The 24,981-nt window shown below is 38.5% G+C and overlaps 1 protein-coding gene across 1 annotated transcript in view; it reads right to left on the bottom strand.

The window, feature by feature from the left end:
* Positions 1–24,981, bottom strand: part of PRKAR2B (protein kinase cAMP-dependent type II regulatory subunit beta) — a 108,137-nt gene that overhangs the window by 78,808 nt on the left and 4,348 nt on the right. Inside the window, exon 2 of the mRNA XM_047752331.1 lies at positions 5,009–5,041. Coding sequence (XP_047608287.1) covers positions 5,009–5,041 — 33 coding nt within the window. The remainder of the gene's footprint in view (positions 1–5,008; positions 5,042–24,981) is intronic.

The raw sequence follows: 24,981 nt of genomic DNA, 5'->3' as shown, positions 1-24,981 counted from the left end.
GTTCAAGAGAAAGAGCTGACCACTGAAGTTTTTTGAGAGCCTGCTTTATAAAAACCATCTAACTTCAACCATCCTAACAAAGGTGACTCTAGCTGTTGTGATCCCCAACTGAAAGAAACGAAAATAAGAAAGTAAAACTCCATGAGGTAAATACCCTACATGCAATTCACACAGTAAACGAGTGGTTTCAATTCAAGTCTGCGCAACTCTAAGCCCTGAGGTCTTTCCCATATAACATGCTAGACGAACAACAAAGCGACAGAACTGTTGTCTGCTCAAAGCTTTATTCTTCAAAGATTTATTCAGTTCCTACCTCTACTACTACCACTAACTTTTAACAATAACTATAACAATATAAGGTATATTTCCATTTTTCCACCAAAAGAATAATTTTCCAAAACAGAAAGTCATATAAGCTTTAAGAAAAATTAAACCCCAGTCAGTGTTAATTCTATCAAAAGTCCCAAATAAATTATGTGTATGACTTCTGTGTATTTAAAAACATACTGATAAGAAGTGATTACCCAGAGAAGAAACGGTTTTTAAAGAACAAGGCAGTATTTCTTTTTCTTTTCTTTAAGAATAGGATTATGGGGGTGCTGTTTAAAAACAAGGTTATGAGTGATCACACTATAATATATAAATGTATCAAATCAACACCTGTACACCTTAAACATACACGAAGTTATACATCAGTTACATCTCAATAAACACAGAAGTAAACAAACCAAGGCTATGGAGTGTGTGTCAGGGAAATAACAGAGATATATTTTAGATAAGTCTGACAGTTTCATCTTGTTTTATAGAATTTATCCAATCGAACCTAAAGGCAAGATGCCCTCCTTCCAATGCCCATCCGTTTTTAATCTGTTAGTCACACTCCAGTATATGCCTTTCTTTCCTGAACCAGGTGGAAAACTAGCTTATATAACCCAGAAACCTCTACAAACTCTTTAAATTCTAGGAATTTTTTTTTTGAAAATACCGAGTGAAGCTGATCCCCTTGGCTTAAAGAAATTAAAACCAGGAGTTCCCACTGTGATGCAGTGGGCTGAGAATCTGGTGCTGCTGCAGCTGCGGCAAAAGTTGCAGCTAGGGCTCGGATTTGATCCCTGGCCTGGAAACCTCCATATGCCGCTAGTGCAACAAAAAATAACAAACCAACCAACCCAACAGGTTTGTGGGCAGGCACTGAAGACACAGGAGGAGAGTTCACAGGACTCTGTGATCCTAAGTAATAAAAATATAAAAGTATAAAAATGATCCAAAATAACATATTTGTTAAACACATTCTTTTCTTTTTTGGCCCAAGCCTACAGCATGTGGAAGTTCCAGGGCCAGGGATCAAACCTGCACCCACAGCAGTGACAACACTGGATCCTGAACCCACTGAGCTACTGGGGCCTTGTTAAACAAAGTCTTAATATAAACATTCCTCTCATCCTTATGAACCACAACAAAAAGAAAAGGCTTATATAAAAGGAAGAAATGTTTCTTTGAAGTATTCAGGTTGAAATATTTATTTTGATAGATGTGGTATAAATACCAAAAGTCAAAACTTCAATGATTTAGGAAACTCCAGTCAGATTAGGAATATATCATAACATACTATTCTTAAATTTTTACTCAATCAGTGACTGAACATCTAACACTGTATGTAACATACTTACTGTTGTAACGTACACATGCAGTATTTATTGTTGTAATTATTATTTAAAAACAGATGAATAAGAAACAAACTCATATCCTATACTTCTGGTTGATTTTACCTGACATTTTTTCCCTTACACTACAGAGCTCATATTACAAATTTAAACATACAGTTTGTTTCTGAAAAGAAAGTATTTCTAAACTAAAACTTCATCAGAAAATATATCCTAAGAAATATATTTAATTATCAAGTATTAATTTCTGTATTAAGTAGATATTTTTTTTATTTTCATGAAATGCTCCTTAAAAGAAGCTGAAGTATTTTCTCATTTAATAAATTACTTTTAGCCACTAAATTAAATTAACAGAGAACTGTAGAATTTCCTCCTCAAGATATCTTAGGACTGTTTCCGTCTTCTCCCTTGTCAAAAAAGTTTTAAACGAAGACCAGTGTTTTTTTTTCCTAAGGTAGTAAATATAATTTTACCTTCCTTGCCTAAAAGCCTGAAAAAGTGTATAAAATGCTTATTAGCACATGTTATTAGCACAGTGCCTAACCCATCAGGGGTACTTCTAAGTTAGTTCTCTTTTCCTTCCAATAATCAACGTCAAAGGTCATTCTCATGATGCAACCGACAAGGGCTTAATCTCTAGAATATATAAACAACTGATACAACCCCACAGCAAAAAAAGCCAATCAATCAATGGAAAAATGGGCAAAAGACCTGAATAGACATTTCTCCAAGGAAGATATACAGATGGCCAGCAAACACATGAAAAAATGCTCAACATCATTGATTATTAGAGAAATGCAAATCAAAACTACCATGAGATACCACCTCACACCACTCAGAATGGCCATCATTAATAAATCCACAAATAACAAGTGCTGGAGGGGCTGTGGAGAAAAGGGAACCCTCCTGCACTGCTGGTGGGAATGTAAACTGGTACAGCCACTATGGAGAACAGTTTGGAGATACCCAGAAATCTACACATAGAACTTCCATATGACCCTGCAATCCCACTCTTGGGCATCTATCTGGACAAAACTCTACTTAAAAGAGACACGTGCACCTGCATGTTCATTGCAGCACTACTCACAATAGCCAGGACATGGAAACAACCCAAATGTCCATCGACAGAGGATTGGATTCGGAAGATATGGTATATATACACAATGGAATACTACTCAGCCATAAAAAGAATGACATAATGCCATTTGCAGAAACATGGATGGAACTAGAGAATCTCATACTGAGTGAAATGAGCCAGAAAGACAAAGACAAATACCATATGATATCACTTATAACTGGAATCTAATATCCAGCACAAATGAACATCTCCTCAGAAAAGAAAATCATGGACTTGGAGAAAAGACTTGTGGCTGCCTGATGGGAGGGGGAGGGAGTGGGAGGGATCGGGAGCTTGGGCTTATCAGACACAATTAGAATAGATTTACAAGGAGATCCTGCTGAATAGCATTGAGAACTTTGTCTAGATACTCATGTTGCAACAGAACAAAGGGTGGGGGAAAAAATTGTAAATGTAATGTATACATGTAAGGATAACTTGATCCCCTTGCTATACAGTGGGAAAATAAAATAAAATTTAAAAAAAAAAAGGTCATTCTCATAGTGCTTTTCAGACTGTTAAGTATTAGGGTAACAACATTTACACGTTTTAAAGAGAGCTGATACAACATGACTGTTAAACTTGGTATCACTTTATTTTTCTTTAGCTCACATTTCTTCCTGCTGTTTTCACTGGCATTTCCTACTGTCTGTCATTCTCAGAATAAGTGCAACAACATTTGACTTGAATATGTATTTCTCCGCTGGCATCCCAGTATGTCTGCGTTTCCAGCCAAGTCTGGACACAGATTTAGTGGTGGCAGTGAGGACTAAAATAATGGTGTTTCAAAGCAAACCTACACACTAGAGCCCCTGACCCATCCACGGATGTTAAGTGTACTGAACAACAAATATTAGTGGCATTTGCCCAGAAATAAATGCCTCATGTCATGCAGTTTGAGGCAGAAAAGGAGATCATTTATTCTGAGTCTTAGCTCTGTTTCTATGGTAAGAATCTTACATCACGAAGACAAGATATCACACTGATTCTCTCTTATTGTTCTGTTTCCACCGCTGCTCATAAATGACTACAAATTACGCCAGAACACTATCACCCTCGATGGCTCTACCTTGAGCTGAAGTCTGATGCCTTACTGACATAATCACACTCGCTCATTCCACAAAAGGCATTATGATCTACTCTTTGTTCTCAACATTTAAGATAGCTATGCCTTGACATGACAAAAAAACTCAGGAGGATAAAGCAGATACCACCCCCACAGAGCATATGTTCCAGATCCTCTCTTTCTCCTTAGAGACCAGGTCATAATATAGTAAGAGCAAATCATACCAGAAACGGCTGACAAATTAAAAACAAAACTCAACCTTAAAACACATTTAGGAATAACACAACGCAGATGGAAATAAGGTCATTTTATGAAATAAATGAGTCATTTGTATTACACAGACATCAAAGATGATCAGTTTGAAATTTTATCTTGTGTCTCAACCCAAAAAACTGTAGTTCTAGTTAAAACAGTCATTTTTCTCAAACCAAACATGACAGCACTTCATTATCCTCTCACTTCTGAGAAGAAGGTATTCCACAGAGGGGAATTTTCCGAATAAAGTTTATGCACTTCAATGCCCAAATTCACTTTCCTTACACCATTTAGGACCTAAACGCTGTCAACTGTGTCCTGTTCTTCCCAGTATCATACAGTACAACAAATGGAATTTGAGCACCTGTCAGTATACTGCTAAGGTCCTCCACTGTGACTCTGCAGGAGGTGACTTGTTATCTCTAGGCCAGCCATAGCCCCAGGGTGTTTATAAACACAAAGCAATTTGCTCCTATTCTAAATGGCTCCAAGATGACAAGTTCTTACACCTGCATGTTGAGTTTTCTCCTCCCTTATTTAAAACTCTCATCCTCACTGTTTCCAGGATGTTCTATACCCAAGTTCTAAACCACTGTATCTAAATCGTGGCTGATAAATCAGATAACCATGCAGACAGCATTTATCAAGAGCAGAAATAAACAAACTGGGATAAGATTCTTCATACATTAGCCTCGGGGCACAGTGTGATTTTAAGTTTAGCCATTTGAGGATATTTCCAATTACCTCCTGGCTTCTTGATTTTATCAGATGGTTGTGTTTTCTCAGAAAATGACTAACAAATAAATTATTACTCTGAGCAATTACTCTTTTCATAACTTCTTGTCCAATACTAGCATCATTTTTAAAATGTCATCATTAGTAAGCAAAATCCACACTCGGACTTACCTGAGGCACGCCTTGTGAATCGGTTTACTGGAGCTGAAAGAGAAAAGCAGAATAATATGATTAGATAAAATTCTAATTTATCCAAAACCCTGAAAAGGCCCTAAATTGTTAAGTGATCTCGTAAGTTAAACAGGAGAAGGATACGAATGAATAAATAATGCAAGAAGAAATACCAAGTATATAAAAATTAAGTATTTAAATTAACTAGTAGCCAAAGAAATACGAATTGATAGCAATATTTCACCTGTTAAATCATCCCCCCCAAAACACTTGAAGTAAAAAATCCCTAGTTACGTACAGCTGAAATCACTTATAGACAGTATAAATCCATATTTTTGGAAACAATTGGCAATTACATCCAATGCCATAAAGGTATGTCTCCCTTAATAGAGTAACTCTACTTTCAAGTGACTTATCCTCAAGAAATACTACTGGAGAAGGAAAAAGTAACATATGTACACATCTATTCAACTGCTCATTTTTAAAATGAAAAAATTCAGAAAGCAAAACTAAAATGCCCATGTATACTAAAATCATTATTAGGTGAAGAATGGTATATCCTTGATAGTCTCAGATTAAATATCTGTGGTTTTGACAATTTTTGTGTGGCCCAAAGGTCCACAGCATGTAAATCTGTCTACAAAAGGCTGTAATTTCAGGCTAGTGTGTGGAGGGCATCGCTCAGCTGGTGAGGCCAACTTTGGCCCACTCCTTGCACGTGGCTCTGCTGTTTCATCTTGGTTTTGCTTCCACTTATCTCAAGAAATGAGATTTTTAAAAACCTTATGTCTTGAGAGAAGCAGGTAAGTTTATGGTTCATATACACAGGAAGAAGTCCCTGGTCAGGGACTGAACCTGTGTCCAGTGACAATGCTGGATCCTTAACCCGCTAAGCCATGAGGGGACTCCTACTTAAATACTTTTAAAGCAATAATTATAAAAATTGTTCACACTATGGAAATAAATAAAGTAAAAAATACAAGCAAAAAAAATAAGACAAAATTTTTGTTGGCATTAGGTTATACTGTGCGCATGCACACACACACACACACACACACACACACACAGAGGCCTAGGAACAAGCACTAGAAGAAACCTCTGTCAGATGTTTTACACTAATCCCTGCAACCATGCTATTAAGTATCAGCCCTGCCATATTACTGATGATATTTTTACAGTAAGGCTCAGAGATAGTGATTAGTTTGCTTTAGATCACACAGCCACCCTGTGGCAGAGCTTGATAATCTGAACTCAGGCACATCCAGCACCAAAAGGCTGCCTCACATGGAATACATCAAACACAAAGCAAAAATACTGATTCCTGAAATTACACAGTAATAGGTAAATAATCTCCTTCCATATTGAACTCTGCTGTTATTAAAGATTAATTCTGTGAAATAATTCACAAACTCAACTATTAAAATACTGTAGTGGACAGCAAAATTACATCTCCAAACTGACCAAGAGAGATCAACTTTTCACTATTTATATACCAAAATAATTCAGCCATATAGCTGCAAAGTCACAAATTACTTACATAAAAGCCTTCCATCAGGTAAACTGTCTATATATGTTACATACCACACTAAAAACAAAAAGCAAAAACAAAAAAAACACAAAAAACAACTTCCATCGGCCTTCTTGAATACTTTCAAACCCCCCTTTTCACAACTCCTTCAGAACCTAGTCAGAAAGGAGAGTGTGCAACCACAGGAACACAGAATAGACACTGCAGGCTGATCAACGGAGGATGAAGGTACAAAGCCTACCTCAGCCTTGAGGCAAAAATAGAGCAGACACCATCGGCCTGTCCCTTTAGACTCTCTAGACAATGAAATTTCAGTCCCTATGTGATTCTCAATTCTCAACTGAAATGCTGGGACATCTTTGTTTCTCTGCAGTCCCTTAGGCTTCTGTGTCTGTCTTAAGTGTTCAAAGCAGAGATTTTCAACAAGGTAGCCTCGCCAATTAGGAGGTGTATTCTAAATTTGTGGGAGCAATGTTTTCGATTGCCACAATAATTTAGAGGACATCCTTGGCATTCAACAGACAATGTACACGTCAGTCCTATGCAACAAAGAACTGTCCTGAATCCCATAATTTTGTCCTATACTACTTTCACATATCCCACTGGACATTCATGTTGGCAACCAAGTCAACTTATAACCATCTGAGCCTAAGTTCTAGCTCTGCTCATATATAAATACAATTATTACAGGCAGTTTTAATACATGTCAAATATTCCACAGCACAAATATATATGCTGCTCATATATAAATATATAAATAAATAAATAAATAAATATATATATATATATATGCAGTTTTAATACATGTCAAATATTCCACAGCACAAATGTGACATAAATCAAAGGGGTTTGGAGAGGGATATTTTGTTTTGTTTGGAATTTTACTAATATTTGTTTTGTGGTTTCAAAGAATCATGTCACTGAGGTAATGCCCTTTGGGGCATGTGAAGGGCCAGTACAAAACTGATCAGACCACATTTGCAGCATTCACATAGTGATTCTACATGTCAGTGGGAAAATCTAACTATATTATGTCTTCCTGTGCACATGTAAGTCCATATCTGCTGAAACACATTTTACTTTCTATGAATTACTTTAAGTTTTTGCTAAAAATTATTACTAATTTTTAAGTTGTGAGTAGGAAGGTTATATGACTGACTTCCATCTCTCAGGAGTCACCAGGACACAGGATTGGACAGTTAAGATGATGGGGTCACCAGGCAAGTGGTACATAGCCATCAAGATAAACACTGGGTTTTGACAACAATTCTCAAAAATCCAATCCCTCATAAACATATCCTTTCATATCCACTGGCATGGAGGAAACACAAGTGTTTCCTACACAAACTTTAGCAAGTAACCTTCACAGTTTTTCTAGTTTTTCAGTCTAGCTACCAAAATGGGGAAGAAGGCTGAGCTTCAGGGTGGAGGCCCTGCTGGAAGCAAAGCAACGTGCACATGGGCAAAGTGTGCAAAGAGTTTTCCGGCTCAGGGACACAAGCACCGGGAAAGGCAGCAGGAGGAAGGGGAAGAAGGACGCACCACTGGGGCACCGAGTGGGGTCTGCAGGCCTGGGCTCCACGGCTGGCCCCATCACCTTCCGTGAATCTGTGGATGAATGCAACTTTAAAATTCTCAATTTTAAAAACATGCAAAGTCAGGTCTGCCCTCCTTAACTCAAGGTTTTATGAAGAAAGAAAAACTATGTTCAAAAGTGCCTGTAAACTATAAATTTCTAATCAAATGTGAGATCGATGTTTATTTATTGTGAGCTGGTGTACCAATTTTAACACTACCATTTTTTAAAATATACAAAGCAAACAGCAGCACAAATTCACACAAAAAAGTTAGATGATGTTTTAAGATGTACTAAGTTAAATTAGGGTTTCTCAAACTCTTGGTTTCTGCTTTTAAATTTTGCTATTTTATGGATATTCTGTAAGTATATTTACACACGCACACACACACACACACACACGCAAACTACTAGAGACCAAGAGAATATAGAAGGAAAAAAAAAGGAAACATATGATTTAAGAATATTCTAAACTCCTCTAATATTTTAAAGAGAGATGACCTGACATCTTAATGAATCCTCAAGGAAAAATAGGGGAATGTTTATACAGGTTTGACTTTCTTCCAAGTGCCATTCCAGAGGAACAGGGAGAGTCCTGTGTTCCTCTGAGTATCTTAATGCTTGTCTGCCCAGAGACCCCGTCAGTTCCCAAACTGGATGAGTTCGAATTCCTCTGCTCCCAGGAGATCCAGAAGGGTAATGGATGCGAGTCATCTTTCCTCCTGGAGGATCCTGACAAGAAAAACACTCCATCACTTGAGGTGGCTGAAAGGGCCTCTCTAGTCCTAGCAGTAAAAGGAGCCTCCTACACCTGTGACTTGGGTTCCCCAATGGTGCCCGCAGTACCCTCTTACCTCCTCACCTCTCCAGGCCCTAAGCCCAAGACAAGCAGTGCCAGGCAGATAAGAGGCGCTGAGTAGGTAGCTGTGGGTACATCCATCAACTCTGTGAAGTAAACAGAGTGAGTCTTCCTGTCCCACTTATCCTACTGCTTTCGGGAGTGTAGGTACTGAACATTGGAAATATAAGAGTCCCTGCCAATGGAGAGCTCAATCGAGTCTGGGGGTATTTTCAAATACAATGACTGCAAGGGCTTATATCATGCGAGCAGCTACCCTTACAGAGAAACTAAGGTGAAAGAAAAATTCTGTAGAGGACTAGCCTAAGAAATTCTATGAAAACAAAAGCAGTCAGGAGAAAGCATGAACCAATGAGTTCAGTCTGTGAAAAGGAAAGCCAGGTTGACAGTAGTGCAGATGGTCTGCGCCTCTGAGCAAAATGCTGGGAGAAAAGCTACAAGTTAAATAAGATGAGTTCCTGCTCTGTTGCAACGGAATCTATGGGGTCTCTGCAACACCAGGACACAGGTTTGATCCCTGGCCCAGCTCAGTTGGTTAAAGGATCCAGCAGCTTCGGCGTGGGTTGCAACTATGACTTAGATCTGAGTCCTGGCCCAGAAATTCCATATGCCTTGGGGCAGCCAAGAAAGAGAAAAAGAAAGAAAGAAAGAAAGAAAGAAAGAAAGAAAGAAAGAAAGAAAGAAAGAAAGAAAGAAAGAAAGAAAGAAAGAAAGAAAGAAAGAAAGAAAGAAAGGGCCCAGAGTTGTGCTCTATGGTCATCACACACACACACACACACACACACACACAGCCACTGTATGTGGGAGCCACACTGGTTAAACGGACTTTTGGAGAAAAGGGTTCGTGTACTCTGAAGTGAGATGTACACAACAATCAGTGGAACATTTAACATCCCTATCCTCCTATGAGTAGCCTTTTCGAGCAACAAATGCTTCCTGAATCTGCTGTCTAAATAAAAGATACTAAAAATTATGTAAATTGAAACCATGTTCACTAATTATTTTTGACAGAATAAATACTTAGCTCAGAGTAAATTAATTTCTCTTATGCCTGTGCTTCAAAAATTAAAACTGAAATAAGGCTCACCCTTCAGTCAAAGAAGAAATAAATTTTTGAAAAGATCAAGGGCAACAAACGCAAATAAACAACAACAACAAAACCTGAAATATTTTGCTCATTAACCTCACAGACACAATCTTCAAACTTTTTTATACTTGTTTCATTTCTGACATTGAAAAGGACCATCGTATTTTCCGTGTTTTTGTTAGAGCCATAATCCCCTCAAAGTCCTTCCGATCAAACATGATGGAACTATTCAGAGGCAGGCATCTGGGGGACCAATTTCCTTCTTCCTTTGTGATTATACAGCATGAGATCAGGCAGGACAAATGGAGCATGGCTGGAGGTGGGGCAGAGTGAGATGAAATAGAAATGTTAAGCCTTTAGAATGTGCCAGCTTTAAGACCCCTAAAAAGATGCACAGTTTCATTTTATCTATTCATAAAGCAAACTCCTCAAAATATAACATATTCTAAAATACCAAGGTAACAAAATGATTACTCTAGGGGGAAAAAAAATTCCTACTTACTTTGCTCATGAATGAACTTGATGCTCCACTTTTTAATTCATGAGGACTTTACCAAAAATGCCCTCTTAGGAACAGAAAGAAAAATATCACTTCAGCTAGAAAATCCTAAGGTAACGAAGCTTCTAAAACCGGACACAGAGTTGATGTAATAACAATGTCAAGAAAAAGGCTCCCATATAATTTTAGGATTTTAAAACGCGGTCTCTAAAAAAAAGTAGGAGATAGGAAAAGCCGTTGTCAAAACTCCACCAGTTCAATCTCCGCTTCCACATGTGCTTAAATTGTCTCCTCTAAACCTATGTGATCAAGCACGTGCAAAGGGCAGATTTATGAAGACTAATGTTTTGTTTGGTAGAATGAACAATCCCGACGAGACCACTAGGAAAGCCAAAAGTTCGGGGTGTTCCAAGTGTCACACATCCCTAAAGTCACAATAAAACAGACCCAGAAAAGGGAAATTAAGAAAAATATAAGTGCTCTCGAATGAAGACCAACTGAGTAAACAGTCAGGGGAGGTCATTAAGGTTGGCCTAATCATTCAAGTACAGTTATAGAAAATAACCATATTCAAATTTTCCCCCTTGCCTGCTATTCTAGCCTCAGCTCAAATGTCCCCTCCTAAAGAAACCTTTTTCTGAACACCCATTTTAAAGAAGCCCCCTCCAGGTCCTTTCAATCACATCATTCTGCTTCTTTTCTTCCAAGCGATCAGCACTCTCTGAAGATATCTAGTGTATTACGGTGTTTTTTATTTTATCAGAGTGTAGTTGATTTGCAATGTTCTGTCAATTTCAGCTGCACAGCAAAGTGACCCAGTCATACATGCACGTATGACTTTTTTTCTCATACTATCTTCCATCATGGTTTGTCCCAAGAGATTGGATACAGTTCCCTGTGCTGTACAGCAGGACCTCATTGCTTATCTGTTCTAAATGTAATAGTCTGCATCTACTAATCCCAAATTCCCTGTTGGTACTACTCCCCCTCCCTCCCCCTTGACAAACAAAAGTCTGTTCTCCACGTCTGTGAGTCTGTCTCTGTTCTGTAGGTTCATCTGTGCCATATTTTTGATTCCACATATAAAAGGTATCATACGGTTTTGATGTTTCTCCTTCTGACTGACTTCATTTAGTATGAGAATCTGTAGTTGCATCTATGTTGCTGCAAACAGCATTATTTCATTCTTTTTTATGGCTGAGTAGTTAAGTGTATTATATTTACTGTGTGTTTCCTCCCAGCTACTGAGAGGACCATGTCTTTCCTTGTCTGTTTCACTAAGATATCCCCAAGCTCCTAGAACAATGCTTGATATAACATGTATTTGGCTCAAAAAATACTGAATGAACAATATTTCAAACAATTAATATAACAGGGGTATTTCTTGGTATGCATAGATTATTTGGACAATTGTAAGTGATAACATAATATATATATACATTTATGAAACCTATAAATTAAAATACAGTATTGGCAGAAACATAAAATAGACTTAAAAAGAGTAGAGCTTGGAGTTGCCACTGTGGCTCAGCAGTATGAACCCAACTAGTATCGATGAGGATGCAGGTTTGATTTCCTGACCTCACTCAGTGGGTTAAGGATCTGGTGTTGCCTTGAGCTGTGTCGTACGTAGGTCCCAGACGCAGCTCGGATCCCACATTGCTGTGGCTGTGGCACAGGCTGGCAGCTGCAGCTCCCATTCGAACCCTAGCCTGGGAACTTCCATATGCTGCACTATGGCCCTAAAAAGCAAAAAACAAACAAAACAGACAAACAAAAAAAACAGTAGAGCTTGGAGTTCCCGTCATGGCTCAGTGGTTAATGAATCCAACTAGGAACCCATGAGGTTGCGGGTTCGATCCCTGGCCTTGCTCAGTGGGTTAACGATCCAGAGTTGCCGTGAGCTGTGGTGTAGGTTGCAGACGCGGCTTGGATCCCGAGTTGCTGTGGCTCTGGTGTAGACCAGCGGCTACAGCTCCGATTGGACCGCTAGCCTGGGAACCTCCATATGCCGCAAGAGTGGCCCAAGAAAATGACGAAAAGACAAAAAAAAAAAAAAAAAACAGTAGAGCTTGACTGGCCTTTGGCTTTTTGTACAAGTAGCAGAAAAGTACTCCCATTTATGCCCCATAATTATAAAAATGTAACCCAGATGCTAGTTTCCAACAAAAATAATGAAAAATTTCACAAGATGATCAGTGCAGAAAGCAACGGCACTTTTTAATTAAAATGTGGAGAAGAGGATTTCACGAGGATCCATGTTTCCAATTTTTTAAATCAAATTAAAATTGACATGGAAGGAAGGAAGGAAGGGTAGGTGGGAGGGGAGCAGAGGGAAGGGAAAAACCCTCCTAAAAATCAATAAGAAAAACACAATTGGTCAGAGAGAAAAAAATGGGGAGAAAAAAGTTTTTTCACAGAAGAGGAACTCTCAGTATGATCAACCAACACAAAAAGATGTTCAAGATCCCTAGTAATCAGGGAAAAGCAAATTTTCAATTCACAATGAGATTTCAAGCCTATCAGCAAAGCTGGTTAAAATCTGACAATATGAAGCGGCAGCACGAATGTGGAGAACCGGGAACCCTTATACTACTGCTGCAAGTGTAAACTGGTGTAACAGCTTTGCAGAGTCAACACAGCAACAGAAGGTGCCGTGGGTGCTGCGCACTCCCGACAGCCAGCCTGCGCACGCTTAGGTGTGTACCCTGACGTGTAGTCCACAATCTCCATGGTCTCAGAACCTCTTCACACTCTTTTTTTTTTTTTTTTTGTCTTTTTGCTATCCCTTGGGCCGCTCCAGCGGCATATGGAGATTCCCAGGCTAGGGGTCGAATCGGAGCTGTAGCCACCAGCCTACGCCAGAGCCACAGCACCCCGGGATCCGAGCCACGCCTGCAACCTACACCACAGCTCACGGCAACGCTGGATCCTTAACCCACTGAGCAAGGGCAGGGACCGAACCCCCAACCTCATGGTTCCTTGTCGGATTCGTTAACCACTGCGCCACGACGGGAACTCCCACACGCTTAACAATTGTTTGCTTACATGGGTTAGAGCCATCGATATGTATTGTATTAGGAATTAAAACTGCTTTTAAAATGTCATTTTGCTTAAAATTAACACCAATACAATTATAGGCTATCGTACATAACATTTTTTATGAAAATAACTTATTTTCCAAAACAAAAAAATTTAACAAAAAGAATGATTCTGTTTTACATTTCTGCAAATCTGTTGTATAGAAGACAGCTGGGTTCTCAAATCTGCTTCTGCATTCAATCTGCTGCAATATCATATATTATGTTCCCTCTGAAAAGCTCCATTACACACTTACGAGAGAATAAGGGGGAAAGAGGCAAAGAACTTATTGTTATTATTATAGTTTTCACTCTATAGATTCTTGAAAAGGCCAAGGAGCAGGAGGAGAATGGTCGTCTAGGAGTCCCCAGAACACACTATGAAAAACTCTAGGACAGCTGCATAACATACACACACACACACACACACATACACTATGCTCACAATAGCACTATAAAAACAACAAATTAGAAACAAGCAGGGGAGTTCCAGACATGGTGCAGGGGAAACGAATCTGACTAGGAACCATGAGGTTGTGGGTTCAATTCCTGGCCTCACTCAGTAGGTTAAGGATTCAGCTGTGAGCTGTGGTGTAGGTCACAGATGTGGCTGGGATCTGGGGTTGCTACGGTTCTGGCATAGGCTGGCAGCAACAGCTCTGATGAGACCCCTAGCCTGGGAACCTCCATATGCTGCGGGTACAGCTCTAAAAGGACAAAAGACAAAGAAAAAAGAAACAAGCAAAATATTTATCAAAGGATAAAGTGTTTATATACATATATATATACACACACACATATATATATATATACACCAATAGTTTAAAATAAACAAAAGCTACATGAATCAATGTAACACTGTCTTAAACACTGTTCTCAAAATTAAGTTGAAGGATAATTTATAAAAATGAAACTTTTCTAGTGGCACAATTTATACAAACTTTGAATATATGAAAAATAGCCTTATTTCTAATGAATGAATAAAGGCCTATGTACTAATAGTACAAAAACATGCATAGAAGGAGTTCACCTGTGGTTCAATGGGTTAAGGATCTGGCACTGTCACAGCAGTGGCTCAAATTGCTGCTGTGGTACAGGTTCAATCCCTGGCCAGTTACTTCCACATGCTGTGCATGTAACCAAAAAAAACACGTATAGGAAACAGAATCACCAATTCATCATAGTGATGGTGATCAATGAACAAGTTAAGAGAATGGAATAAAACAGGGGTACACAAGGGGACTCCTACTATATATGTGATATTTTCTTAAAAGAAGAAAAAAACTGAAGTGCTAAAATGTTAAAATTTGTTAGACACAGGGGATGCCTTATGTGAGAATTCCTTATTTAGTGTCTGTACATTTTTATATACTGGAAATATCTCACAATTTAAAAAGAGAGAAGGAAAAAACTTTTGCTCTTCTTGGTTTTGGCAGATAAAAGTCTCTCGGGGAGTTCCCGTCGTGGCTCAACGGTTAAGGAACCCAACTAGGATCCATAAGGATTCGAGTTTGATCCCTGGCCTCGCTCAATGGGTTCAGGATCCAGTGTGGTGTGAGCTGTCGTGTAGGTCACAGATGTGGCTAGGATCCTGCGTTGCTGTGGCTGTGGTGTAGGCCAGCAGCTGTAGCTCTGATTGAACCCCTAGCCTAGGAATCTCCATAAGCCGAAGCTGTGACCCCTAAAACAGCAAAAAAAAAAAAAAAAGTCTCGGTGTGCTCTAACACTCTCTCCCCAACCAGATTAGCTCACATTGCCTTTTTTTTTCTTTAATTATCTTTGACATATAAAAATATATAAAAACTGTATATACTTAAGGTGTGCAATTTGGTGTTTTGACATGTGAATACAGTGTAAAAAGATCACCACAATCAAGCTAAACAATTTAGCCGTCACCTCTACTAGACACGTGCGCAAATTTCAAGCATATGATACAGTCATGGTGTCATCAGGCTGTATACCTTAGATCTCCAGAACTCTTTCATCTTGCATAACTGAAGCTTTGTACCCTTTTTGTGCTAAATGTGCTCCCAAAATACAGTTTCCAAAATATCCTTTCTACAAATGTGTTTTTCTTAAAATTCAAACAGTAAAATACCTTCTGAACTCTTTTTAAGGAATTATAAGGAAATATTGTTTTAAGGAATTATTAGCAATCACAGGTCCTAATGCTGCTAGGTTGGTAAAGTGCCATTAATGACAGTCAAATAAGATACTAAAGACTTGTGAACAACTCCATGTCATGTAAAAACAAAGATATCCAAAAGGATTGGTCTTTTTTCTTTTCCTTTCTAAAAAATCTGTGAAGACAGCAATTTGTAATGAAGCAAGTATAGGATTATGGGTTTTCAGAATAAAACCACATTCTAATGTAAAACTTAGGTGTGAAAATGTGTCCCATCATGAGTTTACTTTCATAAATATTATGACATGTGGAAATGGCAACAAGCTGTCAATTTAATGCAGCTTATTTTTTCCAATTAATTTATATTTCAGGCACGTATTCATGTTTTTACCATAAGCATATGCCTCATTTAAATCCAAGTATTTTAAATACCCCTACCTAATCTTTCCCAATTTGTTTTAAAAGGACGTATTAAACTTGAATAAAACCACAAAATTGGAGATTTTGCTCACACAAATTTATTTATTCTAGCAGTTAAACACCGATTCTCAAGGGAGGAGATGGGTGTGAAAACAAAGCAAAGCTTTATACCATTGCTTTTTTTAAAAAACTTATTTTTTTAGAGTCAGACTATTTACCTTACACATGCAACAGAATTCAAGAAGGAGCTGAGAATTAAAAAAGCAGCATTTTTAAAAAGTTTGAAACACTTAACTGAAAGATCTAAAGACCTGACTTTTATATTCTTTTATTGATAACTTCTTTAAAAATACTATTACTACACTGCCTTGAAAGCAATGTCTAGTTTCTGACATTTCCAATCAAACTTCATTTTTAAAAACTGTCTTGTTCTGACTTCTAAAACTTTCCCTTTCTTTCTTCCTGCCTTTCTCTGTTTTTTGGGTTTTTTTTTTTTTTTTTAAACAAACCCATATGTAAGGCGTAGTTTATGTCAGACACTGTTAACTCATTTAATTCCTACCACAGCACTTAGGTAAGTGCCATCATGATTCCCATTTCATTAATGAAGAAACTGAGTCACAGGTGGTTTTGATTCCAAAGGTTATAAACGGCAGAGTCAGAATTCAAAGCCAAAACCTATGCCAAAGTGAAGTCATAGATTTTTAAAAGTTCCCACTGTTTCTGATTTTTCAGCACTACTTTTAAATTTTCAGCACTAAAAGCAATCTGTTTTGTTTTCCATAAACTATCAGGTTTAAGATGTACAAGGCAAAGGAAAGGCGCTCTACTGACCATGTTTATCAAATTAGTGGAGGGGAAAAAAATGAGAGTATAGGAAAGAAAAAAAGTTGAGGTAGATGATAACACATTCAATTCAGGACAAACTTATCTGGAGGTGCCTGAAAAAGATGCTAGTGGAGCAGGCTGATAAGTAGGTAGACCTGTCAACCTGAATCTTAGCTGGATTCCAGCGCTGGAGCTAGAGTTAAAGCTGGAGGGCTCCAAACGGTGAGTGAGCCCTTCGGGGTGGGCTAGATTCACACAATCAAGGGAGGAAAGCAGCCTGCCTTCATGGTGATTACAAGGACGAGGCAAGATGGAGAGGGAAGAAAGGACAAAGCAGGTTCAGAGGAAGAGATGAGTTTGGGATTTCGCATGGGCTCATAGAGGCAGAAGCACTGACACAGTGTTTGGGGGAGGAGGGTCAGAACATCTCCTTGATGAGAATGTGCAATCCTCAGCCCCAACCAGTCCGAGTGCTTGGCTTCTTCATATTTTACACAGTGACCAAATATCAGGTCAAAATATAATGCCACTTCATTTTTAATATAATGAAGTCTGAACCTATGAAACTGAAGAAAGGCAGGCGAAGGCTTTTATGTTTCATGAAGATGTTTAAAAAATGCATTCATGTAAAGGATTATTAGGAGACTATTTTAAATATTCACAGGCCCAAGGTTTTAATCACTTTAGAAATACACACTCACAGGGTGTGGAGAAAAGGGAAGCCTCCCACTGTTGGTGGGAATGAAAATTGGTACAGCCACTATGGAAATGGTATGGAGATACCTTAGAAAACTATACATAGAACTAGCATATGACCCAGCAATCCCACTCTTGGGCATATATCTGGACAAAACTTTCCTTGAAAAAGATACATGCACCAGTTCACTGCAGCACTATTCACAGTAGCTAACACATGGAAACAACCTAAATGTCCATCGACAGATGAATGGATTAAGAAGATGTGATATATATACACAATGGAATACTAGTCAGCTGTAAAAAAGAACAAAATAATGCCATTTGCAGCCACATGGATGGAACTAGAGACACTCATACTAAGTGAAATAAGTCAGAAAGAGAAAGACAAATACTATCTGTATATCACTTATATCTGGAATCTAATGTACAACACAAATAAACCTTTCCACAGAAAAGAAACCCATGGACTTTGGAAGGGATAAGCAATGAGATTCTGCTGTATAGCACTGGGAACTATATGTAATCACTTAGGATGGAGCATGATGGATGATAATGTGAGAAAAAGAACGTACATATGTATGGGTGACTGAGTCTCTTTGCAGTACTGTAGGAAATTGACAGAACACTGTAAACCAGCTATAATGTTAAAAATAAAAATCATTTAAAAAATAAAAAAAGGAAACATACCACTCACAGACATTTACTATTATTAGATATTCAATATTCAAAGTGTATTTGAGCACCTACTGTGGGCAAAGTGCGTGCAGGCGGGAAAGTAAGTCTTAGAGCGAGGCAGCATACTCCTGCATATCCCTGACTGCCTGCCTGCCTGCCTTCGGTGGGCACATCTCACACCCACCGAGCTTACTCTGATGTAGGGCACGTTCACCCTGCCATACTGACACCATTCATGTCAACCAGAGAATCTTGCAAGGCTTTTCTGGTCGTGTGAAACACAAGCTAACCTTTGGAGAAAGAGTAGATTTGGCAGACCATGAAGGAAAGAGGACTGAGAACTCAGGACCAAGAGAATATTTGTCTCCATCAATGTTGAAGTAGGTTCCTCTACAGTGTATATTCACTACTCAATGGATGTTTATGAAAGAATCCCTTTTTTGTGTGTCTTTGTTCACTTAAAATGTATTTAATAGGTCATCCAAGTCATAATAAGCATTTTTTTCAAGTTATAAAAAGGGAAAATGGCAAAGTCTCCCTCCTAATCAACTGTTTTCTCCAGAGACCTCCTTTCAGAGATACTTTACGTAATTGTGTTTCTTTTAATCTCTTTTGGGTGGGTGGGGGGCAGCCTGTGGCATGCAGAAGTTCCCAGGCCAGGAATCAAACCTACGCCATAGCAGCTACCCCAACTGCTGCAGTGACAAAGCCAGATCCTTCGTTCACTGTGCCACAAAGGAACTCTCCTTTTTAAATATTTTAAACTTGAGATTTTCTTCTAATTCTGATTGTCATTTCCATGACTTAGTGATTCTTACCTAGACATCTATAATATGGTATGATTCTGTTTGTTACACCCCCAAAACATGCAGCAAGGACATTAGCACCCCATAATCTAGGCTGGAGTTCAAGGGGCAGGCAGACAGGAATACATATTTAAAAGAAAAACCCTGGATCTTATTTTTCAGGCAGTATGATCTGATTTCCTTTTTACAGGATAGAATTTTCATCTCTATACCACCAAACTTCAGTTAATTAATTAACTTATGTGATGACTGTCTATTAAAAAAACAAAGAGGGGAGTTCCCGTCGTGGCCCAGTGGTTAACGAATCCGACAAGGAACCATGAGGTTGCAGGTTCGATCCCTGCCCTTGCTCAGTGGGTTAAGGATCCAGCGTTGCCGTGAGCTGTGGTGTAGGTTGCAGGCGTGGCTAGGATCCTGGGTTGCTGTGGCTCTGGCGTAGGCTGGTGGCTACAGCTCCGATTCGACCCCTAGCCTGGGAACCTCCATATGCCACGGGAGCGGACCAAGAAATGGCAAAAAGACCAAATAAATAAACCAAGAGGAGTTCCCATCGTGGTGCAGCGGAAACGAATACAACTAGGAACCATGAAGTTGCAGGTTCAATCCCTGGCTTTGCTCAGTGAGTTAAGGATCTGGCGTTTCCGTGAGCTGTGGTGTAGGTCGCAGACTCAGCTCGGATCTTACTGTAGCTGTGGTGTAGGCCAGCAGCCTTGTAGCTCAGATTGGATCCCTAGCCTGGGAACCTCCATATGCCGCAAGTGCAGCCTTAAAAAGCAAACAAAACAAAACAACAAAAAACACACACACAAAAAGACACACACACACACACACACACACACACACACACACACACACGGACTCTGCCTACCTGTAGGTTCTTAATAATCTAGGAGTTTAAAAGAGGAAGTCAAAGTTGACTACGGCTAGCTTTACTAATAGAGTATCAGATTAAGTTGTATTATTAGGATTGTGGTCTCCGAAATGAATTAATGTATCCCAAGGCAGAGTATGAGGCAATCTTTTAGGGTATAGGAAAAAAATTAGACCTTGTTTACAACTACTTTTTACTTCTTCCTTTCAAAATTTGTATCATGAGATGCTTTACCACATACATAATAATTAATATTCTGGGACATGCACAAAATGTATAGAGACATACATGGGGGATGCCTACTCAAATCTAATAGATTAGGGTACATAATCAAAAAAGTTTTGAGAATTAAACAGCTCAGTATATGAGGTGTTCATCTCTAAAAATAAACATTTTATTGAGTTTCTAAAGTGTATAAAGTGCTAATTTTGGTAGAACGAACAGAGAAAAATTTGTAAAAGGGACAGATCAATTGCTGGGCTAGACTAAATTTTTTGAGGGAAAAGCAGGGAGCTTACTTTTTGATATATGGTTCTTTTCAACCATGTTACTGCTATAAGAGTTACTAAAAATGAAATGCAGGTACCATGGTTAAGAAGAAGGGCTCTGAATTTAGACTGTCAGGTTCAAGTCCTGACTCTACCACTTAAACTTGAGGAAGGCTGAATGATATGTATCAATAGCCTTTATTTCAGTGTCTGGCATTTAAGCAGCCAAAAATGTTAATGGTGATTAAATAAAAAGAATGTAAATCAACAAACATTAGCCTTCTTTCTTTCTTTTTTTTAAAAACTCTTTTCCGGGCCGTACCGTGGCATATGGAAGTTCCCAGCCTAGAGGTTGAATAGCAGCTACAGGTGCCGGCCACAGCAACGACAGATCTGAGTTGCATCTGCGACCTACACCACAGCTCATGGTAACAGCAGATCCTTAACCCACTGAGCCGGGCAAGGGATTGAACCCTCGTCCTCATGGATCCTAGTGGGGTTCGCTACCACTGAGCCACCATGGGAACTCCAACATTAGCTTTCTATGGTAAGTGAAATGAAACAGCTGAGTCATGTTTTAATTCAGAACCTTTTACAAGGATGTTTTTTGAGTCTAACTAAAATGTATTTAAACAAATGGAAGTTTTCTTCTTCTTTTTTATCAAAAAAAAAAAAATCCTCTCAATATCATTCCCATGAACTATTTTGTCTTGGAACAGCTAGCATAAATTAAACAATGTCAGTCCCTAGCCAAATAGATACCGGAATGACTGTACAGAGTATATCTTCTTGGTTTCCCTGTTATGTAGAACATGTGTTTATATTTTGACCTTTTGTCTTTTTTTAAAACACAGAAACATTTTTTAAACAGCAGCAACTGGAACGATTTTTTTTTTTTTTTTTTTAGTTTCCAAACATATTAAGCTACACATGGCGGAGACTATTGCTGAAACATTTAAAAATGTTACACCAACTGTGTTTATATTTCTGATTTTTTTTAGATTGTTTTGTTTTCATATAAGCCGTGACCTGAAAATTTTAGCTCAGATTCTTTCCACAAAATAATTACATAATGGAACAGTCTGAGTCATTTTGAATTTCCGAAACACAAAACTCACTCCCATAAAATAAAGATAATGATCAGCATGATAGTGTGGTTTGTATATGGGCTTCGGCAACTATTTCAACAACTAAACGGCATGGACAAGGCTGGGAGGACAATAAGAACAGGACCAAAACCACCATAATAACTCATCCAACTCAGAAAAGTCACTGCATGTTTTTTTTTGTTGTTGTTTGTTTGTTTGTTTTTCCATTGCCTCTTCTTAAACAACTGATACAAAAATAAAAATCTAAGATTTCACTGCAAGGAAAAAAATCAAAGAGGAAAAAAAAAAAAGGTAACCCTGAAGGCAAAAGTACAAAAGTAGTACTTCTCTCTAGCCTAGCCATTTAAACCTTATTATCTATCGCCCTAGTGGAAGACAGAAAGGATTCGTAATATGTAAGTTAATATAAATGACACACACAATGTAACTGATAGTTCCATGAACAAAGAGGCCGGAACCGACTAAACGTGAGTTCGGAACGTCTCTGGTCTTCAGCTGCTCCATCTGTTAAATGAAACAGACCACATATACTATCTATGAGATAATCTCCGACAAAAAGATTGCTTGTTTCTCAAATACAGAGACAGTAAACTTAAGAGAGTAATTATTTCTTTTTGCTAAAAAAAAAAAAAAAAAAAAAGGAGGAGGTGGCTCTCAATAAATACATCTGTGCTGAGTGACTGAGCACAGCATCCTCTCTCCCAACGTACACACACTCCTCCTAACAGGCTCTCCCGGGTCTCAGCCCCTTTCCTGTATGACTGCAGACACTCCTGAGAGAGACCTCAAGGTCAGTCACGCAGTCCTCGTCCCCAAAGCCTTCACCCCAAATATTCCATCAGCCTAAGCCTCCACCACAGGCCTTCTCTATTGCTGTTACTCTCACTAAAGGACTTTTTAAATAGATCACAAATAAACTGCTCCCTGATGATTTCAAATGCCTCTTGTCAGTATTTACACAGTGGAAAAAGAAACACATTTGTTTTTTGACCCAACCAAGAACAAAATCTGAAATCCATGGAATGAGATTTGCAACAATCAATAACCACTAGATATTGACTCTGTCCCACCCAGACACACTACCTCACTTTATGCGGGACCTCAAATGGAAAGCTTTTATGACTTCAAATGGAAAACTTGTTACAGTCGTACATTTAATAATAGATAAACAATTTGATTTTTAAGATAGGTAAACATATGAAAGTATCCAATGCTTCAGTTTTTTGTTTAGGCGTTTGCATTCTATGCCATCGCTTCAGAAGTGTCAGTTACTCAAAGAACCCTTCACAAGTTCCAACCAATTTTACTCCTCTCTCCTCCTCCTTCTCTCTCTTCCCATCCCTCCATGGCTTCCTTTTCCCAAAGTCTAAAGTAATAGATGGATAAGAGTTTGAGAAAGAACACTCTTTTGTCCTTTGATTACCCAATTTCAATCCCTAAAGCAATCCATTTACTACTACTATCAAAATGACTAATGTTCTTATCCGTTCTACTTTGAAAAATCACAATTGCCATCCTAACTCAAAAATGTTTTTTAACTCCCCTAATGTTTTATGCTCATAACTAAAATCATGGCTTCAATATTTGTGCTATTGTCATGAATGATGTAGTCCATTTCAGGAGGATTTAAAACTGCTATATAAATGTCTAATAGCCAAAGACCATAAAGTCTCATTAATCACAAAATCCTGGAGCACTTAGCTCCACATGGTGAGTTGAAAGGATGTGGGTTTTATTACTACACACCATAACTTCACATTAAGTCCTAAGCGGAACCACCCAGTAAACTCATTTCCTACTGCATCTCTCTAAAAAGTGCACACAGTAGATTCACTCCCACCAAACATGATGAAGTTGCTGTTCTGAAAGAACAGTTTCCACTTCTGTAAGTCTTCATGTTAATGAGATCACTTGATTGGCAAGCAACCCATGCTTGCTGTGTGCCCTGTCCTCGGGGCCTCACAAACATGACTCCCTTTATCCTCCTGACAACCTGAGGAGGCAGGTACTAAGACTACAGTGACACATCAACATGCTTAGCACAGCACTTCATACACACAAGAAAATAAATGTGGTCAGAATCTAAAGTCAACTCCCCAAACTTGACTTTCACGAACATTTTTCAAACCAATTAAATGGATTCAAGAGGTTGATAACACATTGAAGAGACATTTGAACTTTCAGTCCACTGCATAGGTACCACTGCAAAAATAAATCTCTTTAGTCCTATGTGGAGAGCTACATAAAATGGAAGGCAAGAGCTAAGGACTGCCTGCTTTGTCTCATAACAGTCTCTAGAAGCACCGGGAGAGCAAGTTCTTAAATGAGGGCCCATAGATGTGAGGCTAAAAAATTGGTCAAAGCAATACTTCTTTAAGGCTATGATTACTGCTCTACACTTTCCTGCTGTCAGGCCATAAATGCAATAGGCCAACATCCTTTTTCACTCCCAGTATGAACACGGTTAAGAACGTTTTCACAGCGGATTCTTGGGAAGTCAATCTGTCTACCGCCCTTACTGCTTTGCCATCTCATTTTAGGAAGACCATATATGCCCTTTCAGCTGGATGAATTGCTGACTTTTACTCTTCCAAGTGACAATGAAGCTTAATTCCTCAAATTCAGTATCTAGCAGGGATGAAGAATATTTGCTCACAATCCTCTAAGAAAAATTTTTCAGACATGTGAACATTGTTCTCAACTCTCCTGCAACCATGTACTCTCATGATAAATACCTTTGTTCTCATCATCTCCCACTCGAAGCTTCAACTTTCCAATATTTTGCATAATTTTCAAGATCTCTGCTACTCTCCACATTCCCTTTAAATCGTAAAAAAGCAAAGGTAAAGTCCTCCAACAAAGATGTGACGTCAATCAGAGTTAAGAGGATTAAGTCATAGATTTTACATGCTAAATTTCTATTTATATACCTTTGACAAGCTTACTTATAAGCTATGGTTTTATATTTTTGCCTTGGGTATCCACTTTGAAGTCTAGATTTTTTTCCTTCCACAATACAGAATATTAGTTCTTCTACATTTTATGTTGGTTTATTGTTCTTCCAGGTTGATTGATCTTCACCTGCCCACATGTAATTAGTTTCGTTTCTAACCACTTGTCAATTTATCAGAGTAATTTGGAATTTTATTGACTTCTTTTATAATTTCAGCCATTTCACTGAAGAAATAATTGAGCAACACAAGATCTTACAATGATGTCTGTATAAAACCATTAATTACCATGGACTCCACTCCACATTGGTACTGATCCAATTCTTTGGCCTACTGTAAACCCTCCTAATAAAATCCAAGCCTAGGGACACT

This window comes from Phacochoerus africanus, chromosome 11 (genome assembly GCF_016906955.1).
Source record: "Phacochoerus africanus isolate WHEZ1 chromosome 11, ROS_Pafr_v1, whole genome shotgun sequence".
Taxonomy (NCBI): Eukaryota; Metazoa; Chordata; class Mammalia; order Artiodactyla; family Suidae; genus Phacochoerus; species Phacochoerus africanus.
This window is presented reverse-complemented; position numbering and strand designations above follow the sequence as displayed.